Consider the following 13,257-nt stretch of genomic DNA (forward strand, 5'->3'; position numbering starts at 1 on the left):
ATCACCTTTGTTTCATTGTGTATAAATCATGGCTTTTATTAACGAGCTTATTTTAGGGAAGGGAAGGAAAATTTTGTTTGCGAGAAAGAAATGAGCAAAAGAACTTTTTTCTTATTTTTCCCCTCGACCTGTCAAAATAGAAGTGAAAAGCGCTGAAAATATTATTTTTCATTACAGGTTTTATTTTTAAATGCAGCTTTATGTTCACTCTGTGTTTGTTTTCCTTAGTGAGCCTTTAACTCCAAGGTTATGACCCAATAATGACCTCCCCTTTCCACTCTCAATTGCTTTTGACCTACTCCATTAAGTAAAAAAAAATAACCTAACAGAAGGGTAACCAGATCACTGCTGCCACACCAAGGAAACAGGCAGGCTTTGGGATGCTCTTCTTTAATCTCTCTATCCACAGAGCCTTCATTTTAATTTGCAAAATTGAACCCAGATCGAGAGCAGTAAAGCCTGAATACGGTAAATATTCATGCCTCAGTGATCTAGAGTGGCTCCATTACGTTTCAGAGATTGGGAGAATTACCTTTTGGATTATGTATATTCATGGGCTGATTTTTATTTGAGATATAATATTACTCACATTGGGCTACATGTCGCACATTCTACCAAAACCAGCCTTCTCACAAAGCTCCAAGTGTTCCTTACACGTAAAAGTTTTACTTCTTTACCCTATAGTTTCCTCCCTTTTATGCTTTTCAAAGACTGGTAGTAAACAAATTTCTTTTAAAGAAGAAGAAGAAAAAAAATCCCAGTAGAAGTTCTTCTATAAAACCTTTCAACCCTGTGTTTACTGTGATATATTCTTTTGCATGTGACTTTGAAGTCTTCAGATAAAAGTATTATTATTGTTCTAAACCTAAATCTCTTTGGAAAAAAGAATTCAGTTCATTCTCTTGGAAGAAAAAAATTCCAGACAGCCTTTTCTTTAACCTATCATTTTGCATTGGTTTTGACTTCTTTTTGGATTTTTTTTCTTTGAAAATTTTTTATTGAAATATTTTTGATAAGTTGCAGAAATTTTAATTGGCGTATATGTTAAGCTTATTCCGTGTCATAGTTTTACTATGGGTCTGACATTCTTTGCCTAGATACTTGCTGGCTAAACTCATTGGCATTATATTATGCTTTTAAAAATGCATACTTTGTCACCTGTAGTGATAAATGGCACAAGCAGTACTGCTTAATTTAAGGATATTTAAATCTTAAGATTCCTTTTTCGGTTACAAAAAAAGCTATGAGGGATTATAGTTATTTGGAGATGAAAGGATATATAGGAGGTGTCTGGCTTCTGCTTCCTTCCACGTGTCCTTGGAGCGTGGGGATGTCTTCCCTACCTACAGCCCCAAGCGTTCACCAGGTGTGGCTGTCATGCTCTTCTGGCCAGAGGAATAAAGGGGCTGCGGTCCTCCCCATGCGAATAGATTCACCCAAATCTAGAAGACACAATGCAGAGAGAAAGTAAAGGTGCGGTGGGGCTTAGTGCTCTTGGTGTTCCCCTTGGGAATCCCAGGTGGAAGCCAAAGAGTGTATTAAGAACATGTAATTACTGGGAAATACTGCGAGGACAAATCGTGCTTGACCAGCCTGATTGCCTTCGGTGGCGAAACGTAGAGACAGGAAGAGCCATGACTTTAGTAAGGCTTGGGGGGCATCTCTCCCAGCGTTCTCATGTGGAAGCTGGGGAGGTATGGGGGGGGGGGTTTGGTGGGAGTTGAAAATTGGCTGAAGTGGTTGAGGATGTTGGAAGTTTTGCTGTGAATGGGGAAAATTGCTATGAAATGATAAATATTCTGAAAAAATCAGCCTTTTGCTTTCAAAGACTGGACATTGAGGTTTTTCTTGAGAATTTGGATTGTGACCAATTACGCAGTTGAGTTTCTTATCTGCAGGGAGCCGTAAAGCCACATTATATCACAAGGGTGACAAGATGACAGAATTTTACCAAATAAATGCTCCAGTGAGATAGCATACATGCAAACCAGGGTGAATTTAATAGTTTACAGTAAATAATGAATTCGGGGCAATTCAGTCACAGGAAGTAAAGAAATAGAGGACAGATTTCTTATTCAGTGAGCTTTGTCCAGCCTGGGCATGGGATGGATTTCGTTCTGTTGAAAAAAAATTTGAGATTATATACTTAAAGGCTGCAGTAGAACGCGTAGGCGCAGAAAGTCACTTAACTTTAGGTGTAAAATCTTAATCTTCATATTTGCTAATTTTTGATTTGTGATTGTGTGCATGAATATAGCATTTATGTAATTTAAATTACAGTTACAATATTAAAGCGGAGGAGCATGAGAGTAAGATCATTGACCTGCTGCTTTATTTACTGGGTGTGTAGCCATGGTTTAGAGGATGGGAAAGGAATTAAGCGAAATGGATTTTGGTGTCCCTTTTTATATTGCTTTATTCTAGTGTTGCAGTGCAGGCTCTTCAGGCAGTAGTGTTATTTTGTCAGGAGGAGGAATATATCGAATGAAATCTGATAGCACGTGTGTGGCATTACGTGTGGCCACAGTGTTCATATGGCGATGCCTTTATAAACCTCACTTAAAAAAATTAAGAATCATTCTGTGTGAAATAGTTTTTCCTCCAGATGCTATGTTCCTTTCCCACCTGAGGCAAAGTGAGGCCATGTACAAATAATAGATTCTAGAAATAATAAAGATCTTTCAGAAAATTGTTATTAAGCCATATGATCTTGGCAGCGCCTGCAAACTTGGAATTACTTCTCACTCTTTGAGGTTTCTACTCTTTGTAGTTGGTCCTACCTGCTGGTGTGATGTTGACTTGGAAGAGGCGGCTTTCCACAAGCTGAGCACGGGCAAAGTTTGCATCGTGTGATTGTGTTCAACAACGTGCTGTTTGCAGCTCCTGTTTCAGCTCCATTTTATGCTGTTCTGAAATCCTGGTTGAAGATCTGGAACTAATGTTTCTCAGTGTTCACCGAGATATGACATGAACCCCAAAGGCATCTCAGAATTAAGAAAATATTCCATATCTTAACTTTTAAAATAAAAGATTTTTCTATTTATTGGGATGGAGGATGTGGATGGAGTAGGGCAGAGATCTTGACTCGTGATTTCTGAAAGCTCGTTGTTGCTCTCCTGTGCCTTCACAGCCTAGGTGCCCTTTGGATGCTTTCAAACAGGAATGGTTTGCTGCCTTCGCTAAACATATTGCTGCTTACTCACGTATAGGACTCAGCTTTGCTTGCGAATGGTCATCCCCCATAAAGCAAAGAATTTGTCATGCTTCATGTTTAGAAGAGAATTTATGAAAAGATCTGTTGGCGTGTAAGAGCAGTCTTATGTCTGAATTAGAGTTTTGTTGAGTTTCAGTGTACGTGCATAGACAAGGGTTGGCTGAAACCTAAAAATTGTGATAGCCTTTCAGGCATGCGGGCTGCATTTTTTTTGACAGCGTAGCTTGATGTCCTGTGACCACCAAGAGATGATACTGGAAGCAATTCTTTATTTGGATTTGGAGTAGAGCAATAAGGAGGAAGGCAGTCCTTAGTTCGCTGCTCCTCTTCAGCTGTAGGCAGGCATTTCTACTGGAGGATATTAAGGTGGTGTTTCTTGTATTTGGCACTCTGCTGCCGTGTATGGTCACCTCTCAAGGATGCTGGTTCAGGCAGGCCTTGCTCTTGATGCATTTCTAAACCTCAGGGCTGAAACAGTGCTTTCTTAGTTTATCTGTTCTTCTCCCTTCTTGGATGTAAGTTTAAAGACGCAGCTCTTCGCAGCTGGGCTCAGAGGTGCGATCTTTATTTTAGACTGGCTGGAGTCCTCCGCATCTGAAGCGAGGTCTTTTTTGTAATACATATATAATACTCCTTTTATAAACACTGCATTTATAATCAGTATTTTCTCTAATAGGTTATTAAGACTAATTATTTTAACGTTGCAGTTTCTCATCAGTATTACAGGGAAGTATGGTTGCTGTATCTTTTAAATCAGAAAGACGCACTCACAACAGCAGGATGACTAGGTTCTTATCTGAAGAAGCTATGAGCAATGGCATATGGTTGATAACTTAATGGAAGTTGGATAAATAAAGGAAAAGAAGCTCTGACATATCAGGGGAAAAAGTCATTAGTGGACTTTTTCTGTATCCTGATTTCTATTAGTCTGTACTAAACTGCTTTGAAAATCGTAGTGGGCTTTTCCTTTGGTCTTCAAATAATGGGTTCTCTTCTTATATTGAATGCGTTTGTTTTCTCAAGGGCTGAACTGTTTGGGTGCTTTTGGTTTTTGTTTTGCGTTTTTTTAATCTGTATTTGAACACAAATTTCTTATTTCTCGCTCTTTATAGACCTTTACATAATGCTTTAAGAACATTACTGTGACTATACAAATAAAATTTAAAAAGCGAAGCAAATCCCTTTGCAAATGATGTAAGATTTCAACACATGGCTCCTGATGAGATACAATCAGTTCCCTTGTGCCATTATTAGAAAACAAAATGTGAGTGAATTTTTTAGCAAAGTTTGTAGCAAGTTTTATAATGGTATCCAAGTTTTCCGTGTTTACCTACATTGTTTGCATGCAATAAAGTCTGACTCTTTGAAGTTGCACTCAATATTGTACACTTTGTTTTTGCATCTAAATGCCCAGTTCCCCAAAGGAAGAGTAAAATATGTCTCTCTCTAGTGGATTGGTAAAAAGGGCCTTGCATTATTTTCATGGACAAGATGAGATAGAAGCTGTTTTACAGACAGTGTTTTGAGGACAAAACCTAGGTGCTTGAAATAAATGCAAAGAAATGCCAAAGGTATTGGTCGTAGCTGGCCTCAGGTGGGAATTCCTATTGCTCAGGACAGAATGCTCTGAAGTATTTAACCTCATTCTGTTGGTAAATGGGTGGACGGAGCGATCCAACCCCAGCTCCCCGCTTGAAACTTCTGTCGTTGTAAACCTAAAGAAAATATGGGGAAGTTTAGAACTGTACTATAACTCGTGGGGATCCCTTACGCAGGGAAACTAGAGATGCATAAGAGAAACAAATTGAATACTGGGGGCCAGTTGCATCCTTTTCAGTGCTTCCAGGTTTGTATTTTAAAGGCCAGACAAAACAGAGATGAATTTTAGTTATGTACTTTGGTCTTTTGAAGAAAAAAACCCCTACATTTGGAGTATTTTAAACCACGGACAAATATCTCTGTCAGTCGGGGTCAGAGTGAAATGGGATGAAATACTGTACTGATGTTCATGGTCTGCTCAGAAAACAGGAAGCTGGTGATTTAAAGCTACTCTGGCTCTTGTTATTTGATCCAGTGGGTGCAGATCAACTCACTGATTCACTTCTCCGCTGGTTCCACGTCTGACCTTTTGAAGGAAATGCAATTCCAACTCGGTTCTCGTGTGATCTGATCCACCTCCCCAGTCACCTAAGCGCACTCTGGCATCGTTCTGCGCAGAGTCTGATTCCTACGTATGTTAAGCTCTTGGAGCAGAGTTTGTGATCAGTTAAGATGCTGTGCCGCAAACTCCTTTTACAGTTGATTATGGTACTGAGAACATGTAGGAAAAAGAGGAATGGGCTTGAATGTGTCCTTCACATTTACTTTTTTTTCTGATACGTGTATGGGAACTTTAGGTCCCAGAATAGGTACCATGAATATAAGGGGAAAACCTATTTACATTTAAAACAAATATAGATGGGCTGATTAAATCATTTGTGAGATACTAGATAGGTCAGCAAGAAGTGCTGATTTTCAGTAGGCTGAGCAGTGCCACATCTTTCCCTTCACATGACTTGAGGACGAGCAGACCTGTCTGAAAGCCAGACCCAGCTACAAAGAAATTGGGTGATTCTTAAAGCTCTGGTGAGCGTGGCCGGGGTGGGGAGCCGCCGCCTCTGAGAGAGCTTCAGGCTTCTCAAGTAATCTGCTTTGTTTGGGGAGAAAAAGCTTTACTTTACTCGATTTTGTGAATTTTCAGGGTTTTTTTTTTTTGTTTTTAATTAGGATACTGTTTTCTGAAAGCGAATTAGTCAGGATCCAAGGCTTTTCTTGAAACTTGCGTTGGAGACTGTGAGGACCATCAGCAACGTATGAACGGGAGCCATCCTGTTAAAGCCTCCTGCAACACTGGAAAATACTCCTGTATGGATACTCCACGCAAAGTTTCTCCCGCACATAGGAACCAAAGCGAGCTTTTGTCATTTAAAGTGACACTTTATAGCTGTATACTCTTTCTAATGTAGCTTAACACTGAGAAATGTGGAAGAACACACCTAGTATTCCGATACAAGCCAGATTTGTATGCCATGGTGGAGAACTGCAAATCTCATTGAAAAAGTTTAATCGTGTGAAGTGAATATTTTAAAAGTACTTGTTAATTCTCCTTCTGATGGTTGTTTATGGGCTGCATGTCAGATCCATCAATTTGAGTTAATTTGAGTGAGGAGGCATAGTGCTTTTGAGGAATGTTTCATAGATTCCTAATTAAAAGCTAAGATGTATTCTGAGCATACGCATGCAAGAATAGGTATTTTTAAGAACAATTTTTATTCTTTAATGTTATCTGAGTTCTCTGAAAGATGTTTCAGAGGAATGTATGTTCAGGCCGTTTTAGAGACTGACAAATGTTCTGTAATAATTTCACTCAACTGTTTAGGTGGGTAGTTTCTAAAAAGTAGTATTATGAACTGGAATATTAGTAATAAAGTAAAGAATCTTTGTGGCTTTGTTTTAAGGTAGAAAACTGCATAGGTCTTTTCGCGCGTCTTCCAGTTTTGCATTGGGGAGCAACAGGGATGGAAGACTCCTTAGTTCTTGTCATTTTATTGGTTGTAGACGGTGGAAGATTTACTGCCAGCCTTATTGCATAGGAAATCACAGAAGTCTTTAAACCCCTGTGGTTTGGGCTGGTACTTTTCATATGGTGATTTCAATCTTGTAGCGCTTGTTTATTTCTTTGGAACACATACATTTAGCAAATATTTTTCTTTTTCTTTTTTTTTTTTTTAAATCCTTAAACATTACTTGTATAACCAGTGTTGCAACTATCACAATGATTGAAAGTGGAGAGGGAGGGATAGGTTATAGTGAATGAAAGAAGGTTGATTCAAGCCACTGTACTCCCAGCCTTTGGGGTACGACCCAAGTTGTGTAGTGAGCAGAGAGGTGGAGGCAGATACTAAATTGTTGCTCCCTGATCCATCTGGATAGGTTGTACTGCCGCGGAGGCTTGGCTAAAGGGATAATGAGTATGTATTTGGGTATAAAAATGCTTGCAACTGAAATCCTAGTGAGTGTTTAGAATACCTTTTTGAGTCTGTTCTGACGTTTATTAAGATTGTACCAAACTATTTTGGTCAGGGCTTTTTAGTGAGGGGTTTTCCTCTTACATGAACGCACCTCTTGATCATCTTCTCATAATATTTTCTGGATTCTTGGAGAATCCACAGGCATTCATGTGGCATTTGATCTGAAAAATGTTGCAATAATAATTTATTATAATCTGAAAAAGGGCATTTCTTTTGGGTTTGGTTAGCAGCCAGAGATCCAGGGAACCCAAACAATATTTGTAGTGGTGAAGCTCATGGCCATTGTTATTTGTATAATTATGATTTCAGGAAGGAATACAGGATTTCTGTTGTTTTGTAGAAGCTGTGCAGCTGCTGGATTTTTCTTCCACGTTTTAAAATCAGCTTTCTGTATATGCCTGTGACCATTTTTTGCTGACTTATTTGGAGAACTCTTTATATTCCAACTACTGAAGGTTTTCGTTCAGCCAATAGACTTTTCATCTACTCCTCTATTTTGATTTAAGCTTCTGCAATTTGTTCCCCTCTGAGTCTTTCTTTCTTCCTTTTTTTTCTTTTTCCCTACAGTCTTCTCTTAGCGTTGCTTGATTTGGTGGCGTTGGGAATAGACATACAAAGATTTGCTGGCAGCCAAATAATCTGCCCTTCATATAGGGCAGCAGGCTTTGTGAAAATCCATTTTGTTTCTACTTATGCATTGCATCCAAGATGCAGAAAAAAAGCAGGTATTTTTAGTATTATCCTGTGAGTAAATGATTCTGTGATTAAAATTAATAAAGTTAACTTCTCTAGACTGTTCCGAGTTGTGTAGCTTAGATGATGTGCTCCAAGCTGTGTGACATACTGAGGATGAAGCCCAGATCTGCCGAGTCCAAACTTTTGGGTTGGGATTCTCTTCATCAGTGCTTGCGTGTTTTTTGTTTCTTACTTTTGGGAGTTAGAAGACAAATGGGGTAGGTTAGAATTAGAAGATGGGCTGCTAAGGGGCAGGCAGTGGTTGGAGATCGATTTGAGAACAGTTCCAGCTGAGTAAGACAGGTACTAATGGCTTGAATGTTGAGAATTGCACAGTAGCATTTGTGAACCTTTTTGATAGCTGTAGAATCCTTACTAAGAAAAGGGAGAGAGAAAAAGAAGTGCCGAGAGTTGAGATAGACGTATTCTAGCGATGTTGTTCTGTGTGCATTTACAGTATAATCTATTGTATATTGATAAAGGCGTACTAAAGAAACGATTGCTGGAATGGAGCATTCCCCTGGAGAGTTCAGTTCTTGGATCTGAATTTTGAGGTTTCAGCCCTTCAAAAATGCCATTCTTCTCTTCTCCTTGATAACTCCTTGAAATAACTAATGCAATAGTAAGCTCATTAAGGTCAAAATTTTATAGCATCTGGGAAGAGCAAAATAAATTTTTTGGTATAAGTGGTGGCCAGTGCGGCAGTTTCTCTATGATAATCCTAACAGGTGGAACCCCACATTTTAGGGAGAGGGATGCTGGCCGTATATTTATGAACATTCAAATCTTTGCAAAAAATCTTTGAGGACTTTTTTTTTTTTTTTTTTTAAAATATATGGGATGTCCTAGAGTAGGAGGTGGTAGATTTTTGTATTACTAGTTATTTTGCAGTGATAGTTTACAGGATTTCGTTGTGCTCGGTGTTGTACAAATACGTTATAGAGAGAGGTTTTTTTTGTTATGACTGTTTTACAGTTGAAATCAACCAAGTCAAAGTAGTGTATGAAACAATTTTCATAGAAGGGGGGGGAAACAGTCATATAGGTGCATGGATGGGTTTTGTAGTGCTACATTTTTGATGGTGCGGCTGCTTGGGGCAGTATGTTGAGTAAGCTGTTTCGTGGTGTGGGTGTATCTGCTGATTTGCAGATAGTATGTTTTGCAGCACAGATGATGCAAATACCAACATAACTGTGCCCATGATAATCTTACAGTTTTATGAACAGAAGTAGAATAAACTGAGAGGCTCAAACCTGTGGTAATTGTAAATGATGGGGTACGTTCTCAGTCTGTTCACTTCCTGCTTTTTGAGTTGTGGCCTCTTCTAGGAGGTCAGTCATCGTACAAGACAGCGGGGTGCGATATGTGGCTTTGTGCTTGCGATGCCCTTGTGTGCAAAAATGGCTTCATTTTTTTTTTCTTGCTCTTTCCTCAATAGGTGACAAAGAAAGTCAAGTCCATGCAGATGTTCCATACTCCCGTGACTTACGCTATGCAGGGTGACAGAGTAGGTATCTGTGTAACCCAGTTTGATCCCAAACTGCTAGAACGAGGCCTGATTTGCACCCCAGAGTCACTTCACACCATCCACGCTGCAATAATTTCCCTGAAGAAAATCCAGTATTTTCGAGGAGCTCTTCAGACGAAGGCCAAGTTCCATATCACAGTTGGTCATGAAACAGTTATGGGAAGAGTGATGTTTTTCAGTCCAGCCCCTGCCAACTTCAATGAAGAAATTCAAGAAAATGTTTTTGATTTTGAAAAAGATTATCTTTATCAAGAGGAGTATCTGTCCAAGGACTCAAATTCTTCAGAGGAGAACAAAGAAAATGACCAGGCAGGAGAAGTTCAACTCCCAAGACAACAGTGGGCTTTGCTAGAGTTTGAAAAACCAGTCACTTGTCCTAAACTCTGCCTTGTGATCGGCTCCAAGCTGGATACAGATATTCACGCAAATACCTGCAGGTTGGCGTTCCATGGGGTACTGCTCCAGGGCATGGAAGACAAGAACTACATGGAGACTTTCCTTCCAAAGCTGAAAGTGTACAAACTGAAGCATAAAGAAGGACAAGTGGAAAGGGTAAGCTGTCTTTTTAATGCTGTACGTGGGAAGGGGAAATACTTGTTCCGTGTAACTGCGTATATTCGCGGGCTACAGAATTTTCACTGTTATGTTCCAGAGTCTTTATACACGTTTTTCTTATGTTTGTGTACCTGGTGTATTGCATCTTGTCTGCTTGCAAACAGTCAGAAATCACTGCTTTAAAAGTGACTAGTTTATTCAGCTCAATGCAATCAGTGCTGGGTAATTTCATGCTGATTTTTCATTGATCCTTTTGATGTCTAGCCACTCTGGTCTGCCTGCAAACTTGCTTTGTTTGTTTACCTTCCAAAGTGCCTCATCTCTTCTCTTCCCAGTTGACAGAACTTCCAGCTTTCTATTGACATATTTGATGTAGTTATTCTGCAGTACATTGAAAATGTAAAGACAGTGTTAAACAAATAAAAAGTAGCATTAGATTAAATAACACGAAGATCGTTATTAATTCTTTTATGCATTTTTCACACTTTATTAAATATGAACCTCAATTATTAACATTTATTTTAGTAGGCAAAAAGAATCTCCTGCAAGGTGCCTTACATAGCTATAGAATGGCTGAAGTTGGGATCAAGCTGATGACGTGGAGAACTTGGAGCCTTTGGTTAATGCACGTTGTTTCTGTGTTGTAGAGGCGTTGACCTGCTGTCGTGTATGTGCTTGACCCGCCTCATTGGCAGAAACCAGAGATGCTTTCTGGAGGAGTTGGCGTCTAGAGTAAAAGTTAGCTGGGAATTTTTACTGTCCCTTCAGTACGAATAGATGCACTTGGTATAGTGGCCTGGTATCATTACATTGCCATCACAGGTTCAATTTTGGAGGTGCTTATCTTTCGGTGGTCAGTAGAGAACCATTTCTTTATAGATCCCATATTGGAATTTTTCATGATGAATGGTTTAGGTGGAGATGTGCAATGTATAATCCAGTTGCCTACCCCTAAATGAGCAGAGTTGAGGTAAACTTTAGCGAATGTTTACTTGATGTATTAGTGCGGTAGGTATTTTATTAACTTTTGGATAAAGAACTATTAATTTTTGTTTTCCTAATCCAAAACCCGATTGTTTGAACAAAACGTTTAGCATTCTTTCTTCTTTTCAAAATTCCATAGAGCTGTGTTGAATAAAGCATAGTATCTCTCCTTGCTCTACTACAGGAGGCTGAACACTTCGCATACCTTACTATGCTTGCAATTTATAATGCAGACTTCTTGAATGTTTCTTTGTTTGTTTGCTTTACTTATTTAATAGTGAAAAATAAACCAAGATCCCTGTCAGGGCATGATTTTTGATTAGGGAGGTTCTTTTCCAAATGGCTCACTACATCAATTGGTCAAACAGGCAATTTGTATCCTTTTCTCTGAGGTCTCTATGTTGCTGTTTTAGCTTAAAAAAAAAAAAAAAGACATTTTTCCTTCTAATTTCCACTACTAACTTTGGAGACTGTTCTCTTCAAAGGCACTACGGACCGGTGGTGGTGTGTTGGGGTTTTGGATGCCAATTTTAACTCTAGGAAGGCAGGCAGTGAGGAGGAGGATATCTAGCTTTCCGAAATTTTTTTTCTCTATTAATATGGGTTATACGGGATGCCCAAAATCAGCAGTCACTCTTCAAAATTTTGCCAGCAGGTGTAGCGTTTCCTTTGAAATGGTCGACTGCCTTTCTCTTTGGCTGACGGTGATGTTGAACCAGAACAACAGGTACAAAGTATTCTGTCCTCTAAGCCGCAGAGAAGCTCTAGACCAAATGCTCTCGAGCTGTCTGAACTCCTGAAACGTTTATCCTTGTCTCTGCTAAAAAATGACTCGCTGGTGCATGGCCCATGCCACTAATATCCAGCGAGACCTGGCTTACCAACTCCTTTTGTTTCTCTGTGGCTGTAGGAATATGAACGAGAGCAGAAGTCTGTGTGACCCCTGGAGACACACGTGCTGCTTGTGTTGTGTTGAGCTGAAATGAACAGGGCTCAGATTCTTTCTCTATTTTTGCTCCCAGTGCATGGCACTAGCCTGTGGGAGTTGAAACTTGCAGACTACAAACTGCGCGAGTGTGCCTTGTCTGACTGGGTTAACAGAGTTTGCCTTTAGCCTCGGCTGTGCTCTGTTAATTGTTGTTTCGTGTTATTTTCAAATCCTTTGCTAGTTCACGTATTCTGCTATTGATTTTACTGTGTAAATAATGGAATAACATTAATCAAATTACACATTTTATTTTCTGGTCTAGAAAATAACCAATGAGTGTGGGCTGTTTAATATTTGACTAACAGAGTAATATATGAGACTGATATATTTGATACTTTCCCATGCTTTTTAAAATATGTAGCTGGGGGGTTTATTATTTTATCCCCCCTGTATCTGTCTCACAGTGGTCCTTATATATGGGCCTTGATCACTGTCTATATGAACGCTAATTGGCCTTGTAAATGAACAGTTGCTGTCGAATAGTCTGTCTCAAAGTTAGGTTTGTTTTCTGGTCGTGCCTCCTGTGGTACTGTAGATACTCTCGGTGGGTATTTTCCCTGATGTTTGCCAAAAGGAGAGTGGAGCAAATGCCGTAAGAAAAGCTCACGACGTAAAGTCACAGGGACACGCGGGGACCTGGGAGAGATGGTGGGAAGAGGATTGTGCCAGTTATAAAGGACCTGCTGGGGGAGTGTTTACAGCATTAGCTGAGGTAGCTACTATTAAGTCTGTGCTTTTGCCGAGCAGAGAGCAGCAGGAACAATTGGGTGGTACAGTGACTTATTTTAGTACACAAAGTCGCTAGCTAATAGAAAATCTGAATCAGCTGGTCCCACCCTGCTGCTGATGGATGGCTGCAGATTAGGATCGCTGAATTTAGGGTGTCTATTCTTGGCACTGATACAGGAAAATTTCTTTCTCTGTTGAGCAAGGAAGCTCCCCCCCTCCTCACCTTCCCTGGGGAGGCATAAAAATAATAATAATTAAAAAATACACGTTACCTTCACGAGAAAGGAACTTTTCCTCCAGAGAATACTGCTGGGGAAAATTAGCTTCATAGTTTCCTGAAAGGCTGGGAGAGAGGGAGGCAGAGGCACGTACCGGCCGCCTTCCCGGGTTCAGCAGGGGCTGGAAACACGCTCTCGGAACCGGACTGTGAGTGGAATTCAATAGTACCCGTCTG

At 39.8% G+C, this 13,257-nt stretch overlaps 1 protein-coding gene across 1 annotated transcript in view; it reads left to right on the forward strand.

Annotated features, from left to right (window-relative positions):
- EEFSEC (eukaryotic elongation factor, selenocysteine-tRNA specific) overlaps window positions 1-13,257 on the forward strand; it is a 130,404-nt gene that overhangs the window by 60,994 nt on the left and 56,153 nt on the right. Inside the window, exon 5 of the mRNA XM_063348208.1 lies at window positions 9,458-10,099. Within this exon, the coding sequence (XP_063204278.1) occupies window positions 9,458-10,099 (642 nt within the window). The remainder of the gene's footprint in view (window positions 1-9,457; window positions 10,100-13,257) is intronic.

The sequence above is a fragment of the Chroicocephalus ridibundus genome, chromosome 10, assembly GCF_963924245.1.
Source record: "Chroicocephalus ridibundus chromosome 10, bChrRid1.1, whole genome shotgun sequence".
Taxonomy (NCBI): Eukaryota; Metazoa; Chordata; class Aves; order Charadriiformes; family Laridae; genus Chroicocephalus; species Chroicocephalus ridibundus.